The sequence below is a fragment of the Miniopterus natalensis genome, chromosome 6 (assembly GCF_054644295.1).
Source record: "Miniopterus natalensis isolate mMinNat1 chromosome 6, mMinNat1.hap1, whole genome shotgun sequence".
In the NCBI taxonomy this organism is placed as follows: domain Eukaryota; kingdom Metazoa; phylum Chordata; class Mammalia; order Chiroptera; family Miniopteridae; genus Miniopterus; species Miniopterus natalensis.
In genome coordinates this window covers 59,477,931-59,497,994 of record NC_142086.1, presented here as the reverse complement: position 1 = coordinate 59,497,994, position 20,064 = coordinate 59,477,931, and the positions used below count along the sequence as shown (strand labels likewise).

The window sequence follows — 20,064 nt, the reverse complement described above, 5'->3', positions numbered from 1 at the left end:
AACAATTTAAAATGTTTGTAACATTAACAAAATTAAAAAGAAAACAAACTTGACCCTGGCAGGGTTTCTCAGTTGGTTAGAGCATTGTCCCCATAGGCAAAGGTTTCAGGTTTGATCCCAGGTCAGAGCACATGCGAGAACCAACCAATGAGTGCATAAATAAGTGGAACAGCAAATCTCTCTCTCTCTCTCTCTCTCTCTCTCTCACACACACACACACACACATACAGAAACACAAATTAAAATGGAATAGTATATTTTACTTACCAAATTGACAGAGCATTTTTAAAGGTGGAAACAACTTAATTGTTCACTGGAGCCACTTGGAATTCCAAGGTGCCATTAGCATTAAGAGCATAAGAAATGTTCATGCCCCACCCACCTCCCCCCAGCAATCACCACACTGTTGTCCATGAGTTCTCTTTTTTTCTTTCCTGTTTTTGCTCAATCCCTCCACTCCCCCTCCAGCATCCGCCCCCCAACAAAGGTGTCAGCCTGCTCTCTCTGAGTCTGTCTCTATTTTGCTTGTTAGTTCAGTTTGCTCATTAAAAGTTTTTTTAAAAAGAAAAAAGAAATGTTCATGCTACATGAAATGGGGGTGGGCTGTTACAAAATAACATAAAACAATAATATCCTAATTTTGAAAAAAAAAATTCTATATGGATATAGATCTAAAAATAAGGGAAAGATATTGAGCAAAATGTTACCAGTAGTTAGCTCTGGGTTGTGGGATTGATACATTTTTCTTTTGTTCTTCATATACCTCTTTTTTGTTGTTGTTCTTCATATACTTCCACTGTCTCCATTATATAATAAACATGTATCTCTTTTCTAATCAGGAAAAAACTAAGCTATGCTACAAAGTGTGGCCAAAAGTTGGAAGAATGATGATTCAATATCCCCTCAGTCAAAGTTAGAATAGAATATAACAAAATATATTCTATAATATATAGAAAAGAGTGACAAACTGGTACTCTTGAGATCTGAGTTTTATTCTCACAGCCACAACCATCAATAGGAAGGAGAGGAAAAGAAAGATGCAAAAATGAAACTGGAAAACGTACTCCAGCCAATCAAAGAATCTCAGGTTGCCTCTGATTCGTGATTATGTTAAATGACATGCAAACATTGGGTTGCTCTTATTTACTTTGCTGGGTAAGTGCAAATAGTGTGGGTTTATTTACATAAGTAATACAGGGGTGGAGGCGTGTTTGCTCTCACTACGAGGTTTTGGAATAAAACTTCAAGCTAGAATGTGAAGGTTTTGTTTGGCACCGCCTAAGACGAACAAAGCAGTAATTTTAAATGGTCCCATAACACCCCCTTGTGGCTTCCACTGTATCCCACTGGGCAAGCTAGTGGAGAGATGGAATGATACATACTGCTCTTTGTAAATTTAACAAACGTATGGATTACCAATTCTGTGCCAGCTACTAACTACATTAGGATAAAATGCACTAAATCTCTTCGTTCTTTATTCAGGCCATGCCAGCATTTGTAAGCATTCCTTTTTTAAAGGCTGAGCACACAGTTACGAGGTCATAGAATTTGAGCCTCACAAATTAGTGTCTTTCCAATAAGGCTTTATCTCCTGGGAAATAGTCGAAGGGATTCCGGGGTGAGGTCTGTGATTGTTACTATCCAGCGGCTGGTTGGCAGGTATGTGGTAATCAAAGCTCCGTGGCCGTGGGTAACGGCAGCTCTGAGTGACCTTGAGCACGTGGTGACACAATGGGAATCACTCAGCCGCTTAACAATCGCTTACACCCGGTGCTGAGGCACAAACATGAGTGAGACCTAGTCTCTAGCCCCCCACAAACTCGCTTTTCCAATTTGTAAATTGGGACTAACAACCTCAACTCGTTGTCACGAAGATTAAACATATGACCATCTTGTACAGAAATCATTTTTGAAACCGTGGCCACAAGTTTGTGTATGCTTATTTTTTTAATTTATGCTTATTTAACTTAATCCTCTACCTGCTCATAGAAACTCAAGGTCGGAAAAGGAACCGAATCATCTAATCCAGTCCCTATAGCTTCACATGAACCCCACCGAGATTTCTGCAGCGGAGGAGCCGGGCTGCAGCGCGGTCACGCCTCGCGGCCTCCGAGTTCCGCCCGGGAGACAGCACTGCGGCCCCGCACACAGCACTGCGGCCCCGCACACAGCACTGCGGCCCCGCACACAGCACTGCGGCCCCGCACACAGCACTGCGGCCCCGCACACAGCACTGCGGCCCCGCACACAGCACTGCGGCCCCGCAGGGCTGGTGGGGCCGCGAGGAAAACCGAGAGCGGGGCTGCGCTTCCCCTCGCCCCCGCCGCCCGCCGCCTCCCGGGGGCCTGGAGCGCCGCGAGCCTCGCCTCACCCGCGCAGGAGCCTTCGCGCCCGCCCCCGGCGGAGGCGGTGGGCGGCGGGCCGCGGGCGCGAGGCGCTGCTCCCGCCCTCCCCGGGGGGCGGCGGGCGGGGGCCTCCCGGGCGGCCTCGCCGGGAGCCATGCTGGGGCTGCGGCGCGGGCTGGGCGAGGGAGGGGCGGCGCCCCGCCGGAAGGGGCCTGCGGCTGCGCGGAGGCGCCGGCAGGGGGCGCGGGCCGCCGGCCACCCCCGGGCTGGAGGCCGGTGGTCCCTCCCAGGCCGCGAGCGCGGCGCGGCCGCGCGGCCCGAACCCCTGCCCCCACTCTCACCTCGTCACCTCCCCGCCCTCCCGGCGGGCCCCTGAGGTGCGCGGCGCAGGCGCGGAGCGAGGCGGTGAGTGTGGCGGCGGAGCCCGGGCCCGGGGCCTGGCGGACGGGGTGCAGGGTGCGCGGGAGGGAGAGGGGTCGGCGCGCCGAGCGCCCGGCCGCGCGAGGGCCGGAGCGGCGCCGCCAGCGGCCCAGCGCCCGCGGGCGGGGCTGCGCGGCCTCTCGGGCCGCGCTGGGGGCCTGGGCCGCCGCCGCCTCGGAGCTGCGCCTGGGCTGGCCCGGCGGGCGCCGGGGCCGGGTGAGTGCGAGGGAGGCAGCGCGGGCCGCCCCGCGCCGGGCTGCCGCGGGGCACGCGGGCCTGCGGCGCCGCTTCCAACCGGAGAGGGCAGGGAAGACGCGATGGCGCCCTGAAAGCCAGGGCGCTGCCTTGTTTCATGGCGGGAGGGCGGTCCCCTCCCCCATCCCGAAGGCCGTTCCGCCCGGTGGACGCCGCCCCCGCGGCCCTGCTCGGCCTCCGCTGCGTTTCCCCCTGAAGCCCTTTAGCCTCGGGGCCGGGGAGTCCCCGCTAGTCGCCCCGCCCGGGTGGGGCTGCGTGTGGCTCCGGGGCGGGGGCGGGGGCGGCGGGGGCCGGGCTCCGGATGCCCGTAGGTGCCACGCTGGCCCGCGGGCCCCGCCGGGCGCATCCCCGTGTCGGCGCCTCGGGCGCAGCCGCAGCCGGCGGGCGTCGGGCCGGGCGCTCGGGTCCGCAGCCCGTGGTCTCGGCCGCTCCGGAGGGTGCCAGCGCCCCTTTTGGTTCTGGCCCTTTCAGTACAGCCGAGGAACACGAGTCTTCCGAAGCAGCTCATCTGTTGGCAAAGAGCTAAAGATTTGTGCTTTGGCAGAGACGGACACTGAGTTGGACATAGAAGTGATGGGGTTCTCATTCAAGCCCTCCTGCAACATTTTTGTGTTTAAGTTCTTTTAAAATCTGGAAAACATATACTCATTTTAGTAGCTTTTTATTGTAAATGCTTGTCTTGTTTTTATACCAGTTAGGAACAATATTTACATTGCACGAAAGGCCGTTACAAAGGCGATTCTAGTTGATGCGCCTATTATGTGTAGTCTGTTTTATACGTAGACATTCTTGTTGAGAAAGAAGCAGGTTTCGGAACGGCACTGGCATGTCTTTCGTAAGTTGCTTTTTAAAATTAATGTTTCTTGTGGCATGATTTCATTTTTGTAACTGTGAAATGTAAATCAATATATACCTTAGCCCAGGAAAATGTCTAGAAGTCTGTACACCAAAATGTTAACAATGGTTTCCCTGGGTGAATAGAGTCTAGGTGATTTGATTAATTTTAAAGTGTTTTTCTAACTTTCCTGCAGTGACATGTATTAATCTGCAGTTCAACTCAAAGTCTTCCTCAACGAGAGGACTAGTGAGCAAATGTTTATATGACATTCCTAAGTAAAAGACAAACCTCTTCATCTGGGCAGTTACGCACATGAAAACATTTGCTGAAATAAAGGATGGTTAACGCATTTGGTCTTGGATGGGCGTGTTACCGCCTTGCTGAAAAGAAGGTCTGATAGGCAATTGGATATTGTTCAGCCCTGAGTAGGAGTCTGTCTATCTGATTAAGGTGATCCTCCTTCTTTCGCCTGACTGTGAATCCAGGCGAGCTTGCAACATCAATTTTAATGCCATGCTTGGGTTTGTTTGTTTTTTCTTTTTTTTTTTCTTAATGTTCAAAAGAATTTGAAGTGTAGACTGAAGTACAAAGAGGCTACTCGAACATACTTGGCTGCCAGTTTTCAGTGTTTCCCCTGATACCTGGAGAGCATTTAGAACACGAAGTGTAAAGCTTTTGGCTGTATACACTCTGGAAGTGTACAAAAGAAGTATTAGGGATAAGTCTTGACATTGTATTACATAAATATGAAAACAGCTTTTTTTAAAAAAAATTTAATGCACTTGATTGGGATGGGCTCAAGAAATGCTATTTGCTTTGTTAGGTGAGGCATTATATTGATATCACTTCTATGTATCTCATAGTTGTCCGTTTCTTTGTGTGATTCCCTTCCTCTCCCAGTTGGTGACTGAGTAAGAACTGGAAGCAAGATGTAACTTGCTGGTAGCAGAGATCGGCAACAAAGATTAACACACAGTTAGCTGTTCAACACCCAGGCATCAGAAGCCGTGTTTTCACCTCTGGCTCTGCAACTTAGTTGACTCGACTTTACTGAGTCTGTTTCCTCATCAGTTACATTGAGTGAGTTTGATAGTTGCTCCTCTATGTACCTCACAGGATTGTCGTGAAGATCAAATAAAATAAGGGTTAGGAAAATGTTAAGTAAACTAAAAAGCACTATCTTATTGCCATATGATGACATCACTTGTAGTGCTAATATACCCACAACTTAGTGAAGCAGCAGAAATAATATGTGTACCTCAGTTTCTTAACACTAGAAATAAAATGGTCTTAGTAACGATGCAGAGTTCTACCTGCCATGTGTATCACCTTGTTGGTAAGAAAAGCAGACTATAAAGCTGGTGGAGAAAACCTCTTTTTTTTGAAGTTCCTCCCTTGCCCACTGCTACAGTTGAAAGAACACGAATCTGAAATGGAAGAGAGAGTTCTGATTCTGACACTACTCTGTTACTTGAATTGGGGTGACCACTTTATCTCCTTATTTGTTTCCAAAGCTTGGGCAGTAAAAGTGATTGGTTCTTTGTTCAACTCCCAACCCTACCACTTATTTTATTTTTTTAATAGATCTTTATTGATTTCAGAGAGAGGAAAGGAGGGGGAGAGAGACAGAAACATCAATGATGAGAGAGTCATTGATTGAGCCCACAACCCGGGCATGTGCCCTGACCGGGAATCAAACTCCGATGGCCTGGATCCTGGGTCAATGCTCAACCGCTGAGCCACGCCTGGCCGGGCTAACCCTACCACTTATTACTGGCTTTACTATGCCTCAGTTTCCACATCAACAACAGGGGTAAATAATGATTTTGAGAGAGTGTAATGGATTTTGCATATCACAGGATTAAGTAAGATAAGGCACAGCGTGGTACATAAGTGGTGCTCAGTAAGTGATCATTATTATTTCTGTTGGTAAGTAATCTATAAGAACTCAATAGTTAAAAGGCTGTGGTTTGGTGTTTGCTTTCACTGTGGTTGAATAAATTAATGCAGAATTACATTCCTATTTTGGTGTTAAGATACAGCTTTAGAAGATAAATTCATTCACAGAAATATGACACATTTACATATAGACACATATTTATCAGTATATGCAATTTTGAGTCCTGAATAGTATATTTGAATTAATTCTGTATAATTTTCCAGCTGATTAAAGATCTTGGTACAATTGTATTCCTGAATCTCAGAAATGAACTGTATTTTGACTTCTTTCATGTTTTTTCTACAGGCACTTCCTACCATCTGTGAAAACTTCCCTGTAATTCATTTTTCCTTACTTCCATATTAAGAATTATACCAAGTAAGTGGAATGTGGTAAAACGAATGAGTCCATTTTATAACAGTCCATGAGAATTTAATATACATTGGTTGTTGCCATACCTGTTTAGTTCTCAGTAGAATGTTGAAGGTGACCCATAGTAAGAAAAGGAATTTTTTCTCGAAAATTACATTTCAAGCTTCTGTGTGCTCAGTGTTTTTCCTGGAAGCCGGGGAATCAATACAGATTTGTGAAAACACATATAATTTTAAGGGGTCATATCCACCTTTTGCTTGAAAACAGTATCAAAATTTTCCCAATTGTAAAAAAAGTACCTTTTTTATTCTTAATATGGTGCCATAGGCACAATTTATTTTTTATAAAATACTAATTTCAGCATAAGGCTCATTGTAATTAACTAGTTCTCATAATTATAACAACAGTTGAAAAAGAATTTTCAAATTCAATAAAAAAACAAATTGGCTCAGCCAGCGTGGCTGGGGTTGAGCATCGACCTATGATCCAGGAGGTGGTGGTTCACTTCCCAGTCAGGGCACATGCCCGGATTGCAGCTCAATCCCCAGTAGGGGGCATACAGGAGGCAGCTGATCAGTGACACTCATCATTGATGCTTTTCTGTCTCTCTCTCCCTTCTCTCTGAAATCAATAAAAACATGTTTAAAAAAGAAAAAAGAAATTGGTGTCCTGCCTTTAAACCTGATTAGAAAAATAAATTAAAAATATAAACAGGCATTTTTTAACATTTTTCTTATGTATATTTTCAGGTGGCACACACATTTCTTATTGTTGCTATCTTTGGTTAGAAGGAATTTTTAAAACAATATTAACAATAGTTATTTGTGACATATTTGTTAAATTTTTTCATTTTTTAGATTGAAAAGATATGAATGAATATCCTAAAAAAAGAAAAAGGAAGACTTTACACCCTTCTCGTTATTCAGGTCAGTGAATTTTAAAGTTGGGCCATGGCCCGGCCAGGCATGGCTCAGCAGTTGAGCATCAACCTAGGATCCAGGAGATGGCAGTTTGATTCCCAGTCAGGGCACATGCCCAGGTTGTGGGCTTGATCCCCAGTTGGGGGGTGCAGGAGGCAGCCAGTCAATGACAACACTCTCATCATTGATGTTTCTCTTCCCCTCTGTCTTCCTCTCTCTGAAATCAATAAAGATATACTTTAAAAATAAAGTCAGGCCATGGATTAATTTCCATGCCATTTTATTCCAATCTATTTTCTTACAAATGATCAGATAGGATTTCAATATCGGGTCAATTTTTAAGGAAGAGAAAATTTTAAGTACATTCTCTGGATATAAATTCTTCCTTGTCTACCATGTGCTAGACACACTTCAGAACTTATAGACATTATTATATCCTTACAACTTCAGGGTTTATAGATATTTAAAATTAAATATCCAAGGTCAGATACTTACACAGCATAATTGAGATTTGCCTGTGTGCTTCCCAAGCTTGTGCTTAATAAGGCACAACAATAACCTTGTTGGAAGACATTTTGCATCATTGGGGAAAAAATCTTTATCCTATATATTCAGAAACGTAGACTTTCATTTTGATTGTGTAATTTTAGATCCTTTTTGATGTTAACTCTACTGTCTTTATGTCCATCTGTAATATACCTTACATACATGTAGTTGGGACAGTTTCAGGCGTCTTTGTTAGCCCACCCAACCTACACATTCTTCATATCTAAGGAAATTAAGTCTGGTTTACTGCTTACTGGCCCCTCCCAGACAAGACTTGAAATGACTATATTCAGAAGCCCTAACTGGTCCTCAGACCATTTTTCCTATGCATTATGCTTTCTTTGCACTACATAGAATGTCTTCTCGGAGTTAATTTAGTGTTTTTTGCAGTTAACACATTTATTGCTTATTTTTATTTTGTGGGATTCTGACAGTAAGGCAAATGTATCTTTATGTGCTTCAGAGTATTATATTTTTATATTGTATAATTTGTATTTCTTTCAAAGCTCAATGTTAATATCAGATCTGAAATATAAAAGCTATCAGAATTGAGAGAACTGTTATTTTGTTACAGGTAGTATAAAAACATATATGTTGGATAAAGGTGTGGCTGTCATTAAATGTATATGTGTTTACTGTGCTTGAAATTTTTAAAATTTTGTTTTGTGTTCAGATTCCTCTGGAATAAGCAGAGTTGCAGATGGATTCAATGGAATTTTTTCAGATCATTGTTATAGTGTCTGTTCTATGAGACAACCGGACTTAAAATATTTTGACAACAAAGGTATATCTAATATTTTCCAAAATATTTTTCTTTAAAATCATTTCTTGCTTATTTGAAAATGTGGATGAATTGTTATTTCAAAATTAGCAAGTATTTAAATTTGTTTCAATGAAAGAAAACATGAATGTTTTTATAATAAAGCAAGTAAGTGAATTTTAATTTTTAAACATTTCAGATATATAAATAAAAACACATTTTCCTAAATCCATTTTTAGTCAGCTAGGAATTGGTGGCAAAGCAGGAGTAACCCAGAGTTGGGAGTCTTTATGGTGAGGGTTCAGGAATAGTTGTTACACATGGTTCTTCCACTTATCTATACCTTTCTGTATGGAGGACTAATGGAAGCAAAGAACAGATGGTAAAGGCTTTGGTCTTTTTCAGTCTTTCATCTTCTGCTGACTTCTCTTTTCTAGAGCATTGAGTGAATGATAACAACTTGGATTTCTTTTCTCCTTCCTCTGCAACCATCAAAATTCCCAGTTCCCTTGAGCTCCTATTACAGACAGAAATATAAATTATTAAAAATCATATGGAGTCAGAGATACCAGTATGAACTCATGTTTGACTTAATATAGACATAGATGTTACATACAGAAATATTTATAGGTATGTCTATATATATGTGGTGGTGTACACAAACATATTTTTTGTTCCATTGGCTGAGAGGACATAAAAGAAATGATACCCCAGTAGCACTGAGCATATCTAGTGCTCAGATCTTGGTTTCTAATACCATTCTCCAATGAAAGGAACTAGGGCTTCTTAAAGAAATGGCTGATTCTAGTTCTGGGAAAGGAAATATACAAGATGAACCTGAAGCATCTTACAGTTTTGGAAAATAAAGTATTCAAAACACACATTCACACACACATACACACATGCACTTACTCTGCAGGTATGCCAAAGGAGCACAGGAGCCAACTAAAAGAGCTCCCAGTAGCCAAAGCTGAAACAATTTGAGGGGGGAATTGAAGTATAATCCAAACTATGAAATAAATAGTCATGAGTCCATACTTACATAAATGGCGGAAACAAAACTCTTATACAGAGGAATTCAAACTTATTTTTGTAGGTACTCCTCCCTCAGGGAGGTGGAATATAAATCCTCACTTCGGAAGTGTGGACTGTACGTAGTGACCCCTTCCAGAGCACAGAGTATGGAAAGTAAAAGAGTGACTTTACAGAGGAGAAACGTGGTAAATACTATCTCAACCAGGTGATCAAGCTCAACATCAACAGTAATAAATCATGTTGAGCATATGTATCCTGGATAAGATGTGATAAAATGGCAGTTTGCCATAACCCATAATCCCAGTTGACTCATGCAAAAAGAACAGACAAATTTTATGCTTGGCTGATATTGCTTAGTGGTTGAGCATTGACCCATGCACCAAGAGGTCACCAGTTCAATTCCCAGTCGGGGCACAAGCCCAGGTTGTGGACTTAATCCCCAGTAGAGGACGGCATGCAGGAGGCAGCTTATCCATGTGATGTTTCTCTCTCATCGAAGTTTCTGTCCCTGTCCCTTCCTCTCTAAAAATCAATTAAAACATGTTTTTTAAAAATTAAATAGTGGGGCATCCTACAAAATACTTGATCTTGATCTGTCGTCCTCAAAATTGGCATGGTCATCAAAAACAAGAAAAGTCTAAGAAACTGTCCCAGCTAACGGTAGCCTAGAGAGACTTGACAGCTAAATGTCATATGGGATCTTGGAACAGAAAAAGAACATTAGCTAACAACTAAGGAAATCTGGGTGAAGAACTTATCGATATTGGTCATTAATTGTAACAAATGTACCATATAATATAAGATGTTAATAGTGGAGAAACTGTAGGATAAATGGGAGTTCTCTGTACTACTAAAATTTTTTCAGCACATCTTAAACTTCTAAAAAGTGAAGTCTGTTAAAAACAACACTGACATCAGGTTGAAACCTAGTGTTCTCTACTGACCTATATTTCAGTTTCTCCTTGCTAACTTTAAACATTGGGGCTGGGCTAAGGGAATAAAGGCTTATTTAAACTTAGTAACATTAAGTAACATTAAAAAGTGTGTTCTAGTCCAAATGAGGCATGGAAGCAAAAACATTTGCTTGTTTGGACAGATTTTCTGTGTCTGATGTACGTAACATCTTTTCATGGCTAAATCTAAGTCCTTAGTTCCTATTGGAACTCAAAATTATACTTAAAATATTTCGTGCTTTGTATTATGTTTAACATTTAATGCTCTGATATAATGTGTTTTTCCAAATTCTTCTTTACAGATGATGATTCTGATACAGAGACGTCAAATGACTTGCCAAAATTTACAGATGGAATCAAGGCCAGAAACAGAAATCAGAACTATCTGGTTCCCAGTCCCGTACTTAGAATTCTAGACCACACTGCCTTTCCTACAGGTTAGGGAAACTAAGTAATAGCATTTGCATATTTTTATACATCAATGAAGAAATAATGCATAAAATAAATTTTTGTCAGTTATTTATTTAATAGGTCTTATTTAGTAATAGTAATAATAGGCTTGTTTTATTTTTCAGAAAAATCTACCGATGTTGAAATTTGTGATGAGTGTGACTCACCTGAGTCAGTCAACCAGCAAACTCAAGAGGAGAGTCCCATAGAAGTTCATACTGCTGAAGATGTTCCAATTGCTGCAGAAGTACATGCAATTTCTGAAGATTATGATTTAGAGGCAGAAAACAATTCCTCTGAGAGTCTCCAAGACCAAACTGATGAAGAGCCACCAGCTAAACTTTGCAAAATTCTTGACAAGAGCCAAGCTCTGAATGTAACTGCACAGCAGAAATGGCCTTTACTGAGAGCTAATAGCAGTGGCCTCTATAAATGCGAACTTTGCGAGTTCAACAGTAAATATTTTTCTGATTTAAAGCAGCATATGATCCTGAAGCATAAGCGTACTGATTCAAATGTGTGTCGAGTGTGCAAGGAGCATTTCTCGACCAACATGCTTCTGATCGAACATGCCAAACTGCATGAAGAGGACCCCTACATTTGTAAATACTGTGATTATAAGACAGTAATTTTTGAGAACCTCAGCCAGCACATTGCAGACACCCATTTTAGTGATCACCTTTATTGGTGTGAGCAGTGCGATGTACAGTTCTCCTCCAGCAGTGAGCTCTACCTGCATTTCCAGGAGCACAGCTGCGATGAACAGTACTTGTGTCAGTTCTGTGAACATGAAACAAACGACCCAGAAGACTTGCATAGCCATGTGGTAAATGAACATGCATGTAAATTAATAGAGTTAAGTGACAAGTATAACAATGGAGAGCATGGACAGTACAGCCTCTTGAGCAAAATTACCTTTGACAAATGTAAAAACTTCTTTGTATGTCAAGTATGTGGTTTTCGGAGTAGACTTCATACAAATGTTAACAGGCATGTTGCTATTGAACATACTAAAATTTTTCCTCATGTTTGTGATGACTGTGGCAAAGGCTTTTCAAGTATGCTCGAGTATTGCAAACACTTAAATTCACACTTATCTGAAGGGATTTATTTATGTCAATACTGTGAATATTCAACAGGACAAATTGAAGATCTTAAGATTCATCTAGACTTCAAGCATTCGGCTGACTTACCTCATAAATGTAGTGACTGCTTGATGAGGTTTGGAAATGAAAGGGAATTATTAAGCCACCTTCCAGTCCACGAGACAACTTGATTATGTTAATGTAAAATAATAAATACAACTTTTTGGAGATGTTAAAATGGATTATTTTAAACAGAATTTATGAGAATTGCCTTTAACAAGTAAAATTTTTAATTGTCAATTTTCTTGGCATTGCTACATTTTTCAGTATACCATTTTATCCAAAATAAATTTTCAGTGCATGGTAGCTCATAGTTTTAACCACTCGTGGTGTCTATCATCCTGTGCATGTGCTCTGATTTCATGATTGGATGAGAAACAGATGTACTAAAAATACTGGACTAGTTTTCCTTCCATAACCATAGGTGCTATTAACTTTTTAAAACTCAAGACAAGCTTAGTGTTTCATATGAAGTCATTAAAGTACTGCAGTACCAAAACTAAAATGAAACAATGTACAATTAAGTCCTCTTTTACTCCCATTAATAAGAACCCAGACCCTCCTTTTGCATTCCCCATCATTAATTATCCCCACGGCTCCATCTGAGTGGTACAGTAGAAGACCAATGTTATAGTAGGAAGAAAAGATCCTGTTTTCATGGCAGTCTTTTTTTTTTTTTTTAATTCTCACTTTATTTTAGCCCTTATTTATATTAAATGTATATATGTTAAGTAAGGTGGAGGCTGGGAGGAACTGGTAAGAGATTAGACAATGAAAAAGTAACATTTCATAACTCCTAACATTTCATTTTCAGTTATGCAACTGCAAAGTCATTTCCAAACTTCTGATGTCATTTATTGGCTGAGAAATCCCACTGAAGTATTAATACAGAATTAGTAAGATCTAGGAGATAAGAGGTTGCTGGCATGATAATGTACAAATTACTTTTGATAAAGGTAAAATAATCTCAGCTTCTATATTAGTTTCCTGTGGCTGCCATAACAAATTACCACAGACTGTGTGGCTTAAACAACAGAAATTTAATTCTAGAGGCTAGAAGTTGAAAGTGGAAATGTTGACGTAATTTGTTTCTTCTGAGGGCAGTGAGGGAAGGATCTGTTTTGAGCCTCTGCTTGGCTTGTAGATGGTTGTCTTCATTTTCACATGGTGTTCTCCCTATATGTAAGTCTGCCTTCAAATTTCCCCTTTTTACAAGGACATCAGTTATGTTGGATTAGGGCTCACCCTAAGGACCTCATTTTAACTTGGCAAGGACCATATCCTCAAATAAGGTTATATTTTGAGGTACTGGGGCCCAGGACTTCAATATATGAATTGGGAGGGAGGAAGAGAGACAACCACCCAATTCAAAAGCAGCTTCTTAAATAACAGTATCAAGAAGATAAAATTTTATCACTGGCGTCAAACTTAATAAAAACTGCAGCTTGTTGTTTGGGAATATTGATAAAGTTGAAGAAACCAATGTATGACCTATGATTTTCCCACTTTATAAACAATGGGAATTTAGTGTATCGAGAGTGTTGGCAGCAAAAAAGTCCTTGGAAAACCAATCACTTGTCTCTCTACTGTTCTGTCATGTACGCATACCTGTATTCTTACAAACTGCCATTCCAACTGATTATAACTTTCCAGGGAGGGCTGCCTGATGCAAGTGTTTCTTAGAAGACTTGAAATTATAGTAGTTTAAATTAGTAAAGAACCCTAGAAACCATCTTGTCTAAACCCTCTGGTTTTCTAAGTTTCTTATACAGATAGAAACTTAGGTGGTTGTTTGGTCAAGGTCACAAAACCATTAGAGCAGACAGGAGTGAATCCAAGTTATTTGGCTTCTGGTCTAATAATGTTTCCATTACATCATGTTACATAAAAGTCTAAGCTTTGTCCTTGGGGCATTTTTCATGACTACTTAACCTAGTCATTCAGCTGCCTTACTCTGTTTTACACTTTTTTTATATACTTCTAGCTCCAGGAATTTGATTTTCAGGAAACAAACCTTAAATAAGTAATGCCTTGATAGTTTTGTAAAATTTTGTAATTTATTACTTTACTTTTGATCACGTGTTAGTAATCAAATTTAAAAGGATTGTAGTGAAACTAAAAAGATAATTAAGTCCAAGTTTTAGAAACGTATAATTTTGTATTTTTTATGAATCTGCAGCTTGAAGTGACATCCCACTGACCTCTCGTCCCAATAAAAGCTTTTCACTTTGATTCAGCTTTCAAGTAAGTCTGTGACTGACTATAAATTGCTGAGGTAGCTGGTCTGTATTTTTAGCTTAATGAACTTCTTTGGAAAAACATACAGACCTAAAAAGAAATTTTTCTAACTACTTTTGGGTTTTTTCCTCTGAAAGACAGGCATTTCCACTGTACTCTGACTTGAACCACAATTCAAGTATGAGAAAAGATAACTAATGAAGTTTTTTATTAGTACTACAATAGAATTCTTGGCAGTGAACAGTAGTGGTGGGTCATTTTTTTTCTTCTGTTTTTATCTCCACTTCGCAATGAGTTACTACTTTTGAAATTCCAAAGCATTTCCTTTGTACTCCAAAATTTCAAAGTGATTGTGCACTACTCAAAAGACTCGCCCTATTGTAAATTTGCCATATTTACTATTTAAAGTCACCTTCCTTAGATTCCTTTCAATGTCATCACATAGTTTCTCAGTTTCACTGGACCGATAGCAGATTGTTAGGTGGTTGCTGAATTGTTGGAACCTATAATGTATGTAGGCTTTTCTTTTTCAATAGATTAACACTATTCCTAATTTTTAAATCTGATCACAAAGAATTGAATTACTTAATTCCTGGCACTTTGCCATTAAACCTTAACTTTGCTTGTTTTGTCAATGTTACTACCTTTTGCAACTAGTTTGATATAGTTCCCAAACTAATATTATTAATTTTTAAGGGAATGTTAATGCCTGAAAAGCACTATAAGTTATGTAAATTTGAAAAAGGTAATTAAAAAATGGCTACAGTCCTCTTGGGGAGCAGATTGGCTTACCGAAAAATATTCATTAAGAATTTAAGTGAGCCCGGCCGGGCGTGGCTCAGCGGTTGAGCGTCCACCTAGGATCCAGGAGATCAGGGTTCGATTCCTGGTCAGGGCACATGCCCGGGTTGCAGGCTTGATCCCCAGTCGGGGGCATGCAGGAGGCAGCTGATCAGTGACTCTCATCACTGATGTTTCTCTCCCTCTCCTTTCCTCTCTCTGAAATCAATAAAGATACATTTAAGAAAAAAAAAAAAATTAAGTGAAAATAGTTAAAACCAAATGTTAATCCTAATGGAGAAGCAAATTTGGTTAGGTTACCCTGCAATTAACAGTCTCATCCCTATAAACTAAAAATAAAATTTGGGGGTATATATATTCCTTTTCCTGTAACTTTTAGTCTAATGACTTAAGATACAGAGTATCTACAAGAGAATTTTTATTCGTGGAATTGAGTTTATGGATTTACATATACTCTACCTATTGGTTTAGTTTTCCATGAATTAACCTTTTAAGACAACATTAAAATTAAGAAAAAAGTGTACATTTGTGGTGTAAAATTCACAAAACTAAAAGTTTTCACATGTAATATATATATGTTTATGTGAAGTTATACTATGTTCAATTTGTAAGTTTAAAAACTAAAAATTTTAAGAGCCTGTCAGTTGTTTGGAGTCTACTTCATACTGGTGATTTGAAAAATAATTTTCTGGATGTTGGCAGCAAAAGTACTTTCAAAACCAATCATTTGTACCTCTGCTGTGGAAGACTTTCCATATTAAAGCATGAATTACCACAACTTCCTTATTAAGTTCATTCTCCTTAGTAACCCTGGCAACTACCTGCACCTAAAATAAATCACATTTGTGAAAAGTAATTTCTTCATTCTAAAAAGAATTTTCTGCCCTGGCCGGTTTGGTTCAGTGGTTAGAGCATCAGCCCACACACCAAAGGGTTGAAGGTTCGATTCCTGGTCAAGGGCACCTACCTGGGTTGCAGGGTCTGGGCAAGTTCGGGAGGCAACCAATTGATGTGTTTCACATCAATGTTGCTCTCTCCCCCCATCCCTCCCACTCTCTCTAAAAATCAATAGAAAAAATATCCTTGGGTAAGGATTAACAAAAAAACAAATGAACAAAACAGCCAATTTTGTCCCATTCCTAATACAATTAGGAATACTGTATTACTGATTCGTCTTATTCCCTCACTTTAAGAGGAATGATGATTTAGAGAGTTTTTAAAAGGAATTTTTATCACAACCTTTAAAAGTGTTTTTTATTTTTGGTTTAAATAGGCAAATGAATATAACTTGGATAATCTTTTTTTCTTGCTAAAAATATTGAGCTGAATAAATTACATCCTGAAAATTTTAACAAGTTTCGCATTGAATGAAAACTGAAAGTTTTATAGTTTTTAATGTCTCATTCGATAGTATCTGCTCCCAAAAAGCATTACAGCTGATACTTTTGCCCTTACTCTTCACAGGAAACTGAGATCAGGAACTGGAAACATAACCATCAAGTGTAATTTCTGCTCTGTAATTTTTTTCTTTTTTAACCCTCTGCCTAATGGCCATTCACCCTACTATTCTGAGTTTTGATTGACTGAAATTTGTTTCAGCCTTTATATTTTATTTTTTCTCCTTTATGTTTTTGCCTATGAATCTATTCCATTAAAAGAAAAGCAATGGATTAAATTCCTTATTACTTATATTAAAACATTTATTTTATAATATAACTTACGCATGTCACCTTTAAATACATTAAATATGTAATTACAGAACTAATAAAGGGATACACCATCACAATTAAAAATATTAAAACAATAAATAAAGCAAAAGATCCCTTTGAGATCTCCTATACTTAAAACTGATTTGAGTAGTTAAGGGTTTCACGTAGCTATTAAGTGTCATAGCCTAGACTTCAATTGAAGTCTTCAGGTTTCAAGCTCATGCTTTTCCATTAAAATGTTTCTTCGTCAATACATATTTGTTGAACAGACATATAAACAATCTCAAGGGTGGTGAATGCTTTTACCCTGGACATGCTGATTGATGCTTGAAATTCATCCTTAAAATTTCATTCCTTTTTGCTTAATGTCTTAATTCCTTTTTGTAAATTATAGTGCTTATCAGTCAGGATTATTATTAGTCATATATATGTTTATTAAGAATTTAAAATATAAATGATTACTTTTTTTCTCATTATAGAAAACTACAGGCACAATGCAGAAAATGTGAAAACAATGAAGTACAAAGGGGAAAAAATCACATGTGCCCTGGCCTGTGTGGCTCAGTTGGTCGGGTACAGTCTCATGGACCAAAAGGTCACTGGTTCGATTCCCAGTCAGAGCACATGCCCGGGTTGTAGGCTCTATCCCCCACAGGGGGCATGTGATCAATGTTTCACTCCCTCTCCCTTCCTTCCTCTCTAAAAATCAATAAAAATATATTTTTAAAAAATCACATGTAATATCACCATCCAGAAATAAAACATATGTGTTACATATGATTCACCAAAATGTCGTTTTTATATACTGTGGCAATATGGTGAACATTTCTCTATGCCATTTTTTGTTTGTTTGTTTTTTGTTTTTAACACTCACTGGAGGATATTTTTTCCATTGCTTTTCAGAGAGAGTGGAAGGGGGGGAGGGAGGGAGGGACGGAGGGAGGGAGGGACGGAGGGAAGGGAAGGGAGAGAAACATCAATGTGAGAGAGACACTCTGTTGGTTGCCTCCTGCACTCACCCTGACCAATGTGGGGGATTGATCCTGCAACCCAGGTATATGCCCTTGGCCAAAATCAAACCCAGGACCCTTCAGTCCACAGGCCGATGCTTTAACCCCTGAGCAAACCCGGGTAGCACTATACCAAGTATTTTTTAAGACAAACTTTAATGACTATATCATATTCTATTTTGTGCGTGTATCTTAATTTATTTTATCTAGCTCCTATAGGGGAATACTTGGGTTATTTCCAATTTTTCATGATTTTGATGATTATTCATTTATTTGTATTTTAAATATACTTATAATATTTGATTACATATTTATAGCTAAGTGTCCATATGTTTTATTCTTTTCTTAGGATTGCTGGGTCAAAGGCCTTCAACATTATAAATTTTAAATCATTTTGCCAGATAGTTCATAACAATGTGGCAGTTTTATGTGTCAGCCTGGAGTGGCTATAGTACCCAGTTATTCAACCAAACAGTAATCTAGGTGTTGCTGGGAAAGTATTTGTGATTAACATCTACAATTAGTTGACTATGTAAAGGAGATTATATTGGGTAACATGGGTGGGCTTGATCCAGTTAAAAGGTTTTAAGAGCACAACTGAGATTTCCCCAAAAAGGAATGCTGCCATGTCAGCTACTGTCCAAGAATTTCCATTCTGTCCTTACTGATGGCTTGCCCTACATATTTTGGATTTGCCTAGCCAGCCCTCACAATCACATAAGCCAATTACTTGCACAAATTTCTTACACTCTGAACTCTGACTGATAACATACTGTAATCCTTCTGCCATCAAAGTACGAGATTGCTCTTGGTCATCTGCATCATAATGTGAAGTTTTTCTAGCTAAGTAGACACATTTTGATAGATTACAAATCCAAGGATTCCTAACAGAAATGATTAGCATAGTGTGTGTGTGTATGGGGGGGGGGTGTTTATGGTGTGGGGAGAGGGAGGATAGGGGAGATAAGGTATCTAAAAACATAAAATATCCTGAAGTCAAATAATTCCAGCTTATTTTACAATTAGGTGTAGGGCCTTCAGTATATTGCTAGTATTAAAAACCATTTTTTAATGGAATGCCTCTAATTCCAGCCAGTAGACTGGGCCTTTTAATAAACACTGTGTGGAATCTCTGTACGTCCAGTATCCACAGAGCAACCAAAGTGACCTTTTAAAAATGTAAACCAGGTCATATTACTCCCCAAGCTTAAAATAGCTAGCCATTGCACTTAGAATAAAATGTAAACTTTTGATCTTGGCCTATATGATTCTACACCTGCCTACCTCTCTAAACTTACTTCTCCCATTCTCCCTTTCCCTCCCCACATCCTAAACATACTGGCCTTCTTTCTTTTCATCAACTATATCACCCTCCTTTGCATAGACCTTTGGATTGTGTGTTCCCCCCTGTTTTGGGCACTCTTCCTCCAGTTATTCCAAGGGTTGGCTTCCTGGGAAAAAGCAAATTAATATTACCTCCTCAGCAAGGACCATCCTGTGTGGTTAAGTCTTTCTCGTTTTCCTTCAGATAGCTTATCCCATTGCCATTTTTTCTTTTGAGTAGTAAGCACTGTCTGAAATGATCTAATTTATTACACTTGCTTATTGATATTCATCTGTCCCAACAGAATGTCAATGTAAGAAATATCCAAACCTGTAGAGAATGTATAGAAGAGTTTACTTGAGCCAAATTGATGACATATGTCAGGCAGCAAGACCTCAAATGCCCCTGAGAATAACAATTTTATGCATCTGAAATTAAGGAGGAGATGCAAGAAAGACTGGAGAAGGCACAGCAGGGATAAGTGTGTTAACCTAGATGCAGAAGAACAATGGGCAGGGCTGGCTTAAAACTTTTCACTAAAGAACTTATAGGTCTGGGGCATTACTACCCACCATGACCTGCCCAGTTTGGAATTTATGAACAGATCACTCTGTGAGGTTACTTTCCACAGAACTCCTTTTTTTTTTTTTTTCCCACAAGAACAATATATATTTATCCAGCTCTTACTATATGTCCAGCACTGTTTTAAACACTTTATATGATATTGACCCATTTATTTTCACAACAAACAAGGTAGGTGTTATTAATACTCCAGTTTTACAAACGAAGTGCCTCAGGCTCAGGAACATAAAGCAGCTTCGCTTCAAAACTGCATCTCACTTGCCAGCTCTAGAAAGAAATCCCCAGGAATTCTGTTGAGCCACCTACAGACCCAGCAGCAGCCCCTCCCCCAAGACGTTAGACATGCACACTCCCGGGCCTCACCTCTAAGCCAACAAATCAGAATCTGCAGTTTAACGAGATCCCCAGGTGATTCCTAAGTG

At 39.7% G+C, this 20,064-nt stretch overlaps 1 protein-coding gene across 2 annotated transcripts; it reads left to right on the top strand.

Moving 5' to 3' along the window:
• Positions 1 to 3,446: 3,446 nt before the first annotated feature.
• On the top strand, positions 3,447 to 12,218 carry ZNF639 (zinc finger protein 639). Of its 2 annotated transcripts, XM_016218095.2 has the most exons (7): positions 3,447 to 3,855; positions 4,759 to 4,938; positions 6,104 to 6,175; positions 7,027 to 7,095; positions 8,309 to 8,419; positions 10,686 to 10,820; positions 10,959 to 12,218. In XM_016218095.2, exons 4-7 carry the CDS (start codon positions 7,038 to 7,040, stop codon positions 12,107 to 12,109), a joined length of 1,455 nt encoding a protein of 484 aa, XP_016073581.1. In that variant the 5' UTR covers positions 3,447 to 3,855; positions 4,759 to 4,938; positions 6,104 to 6,175; positions 7,027 to 7,037; the 3' UTR covers positions 12,110 to 12,218. The 2 variants fall into 2 exon arrangements, with proteins under 2 accessions (XP_016073581.1, XP_016073582.1); XM_016218096.2 differs by having other exon boundaries at positions 3,447 to 4,938.
• The last annotated feature ends 7,846 nt before the right edge of the window (positions 12,219 to 20,064 follow it).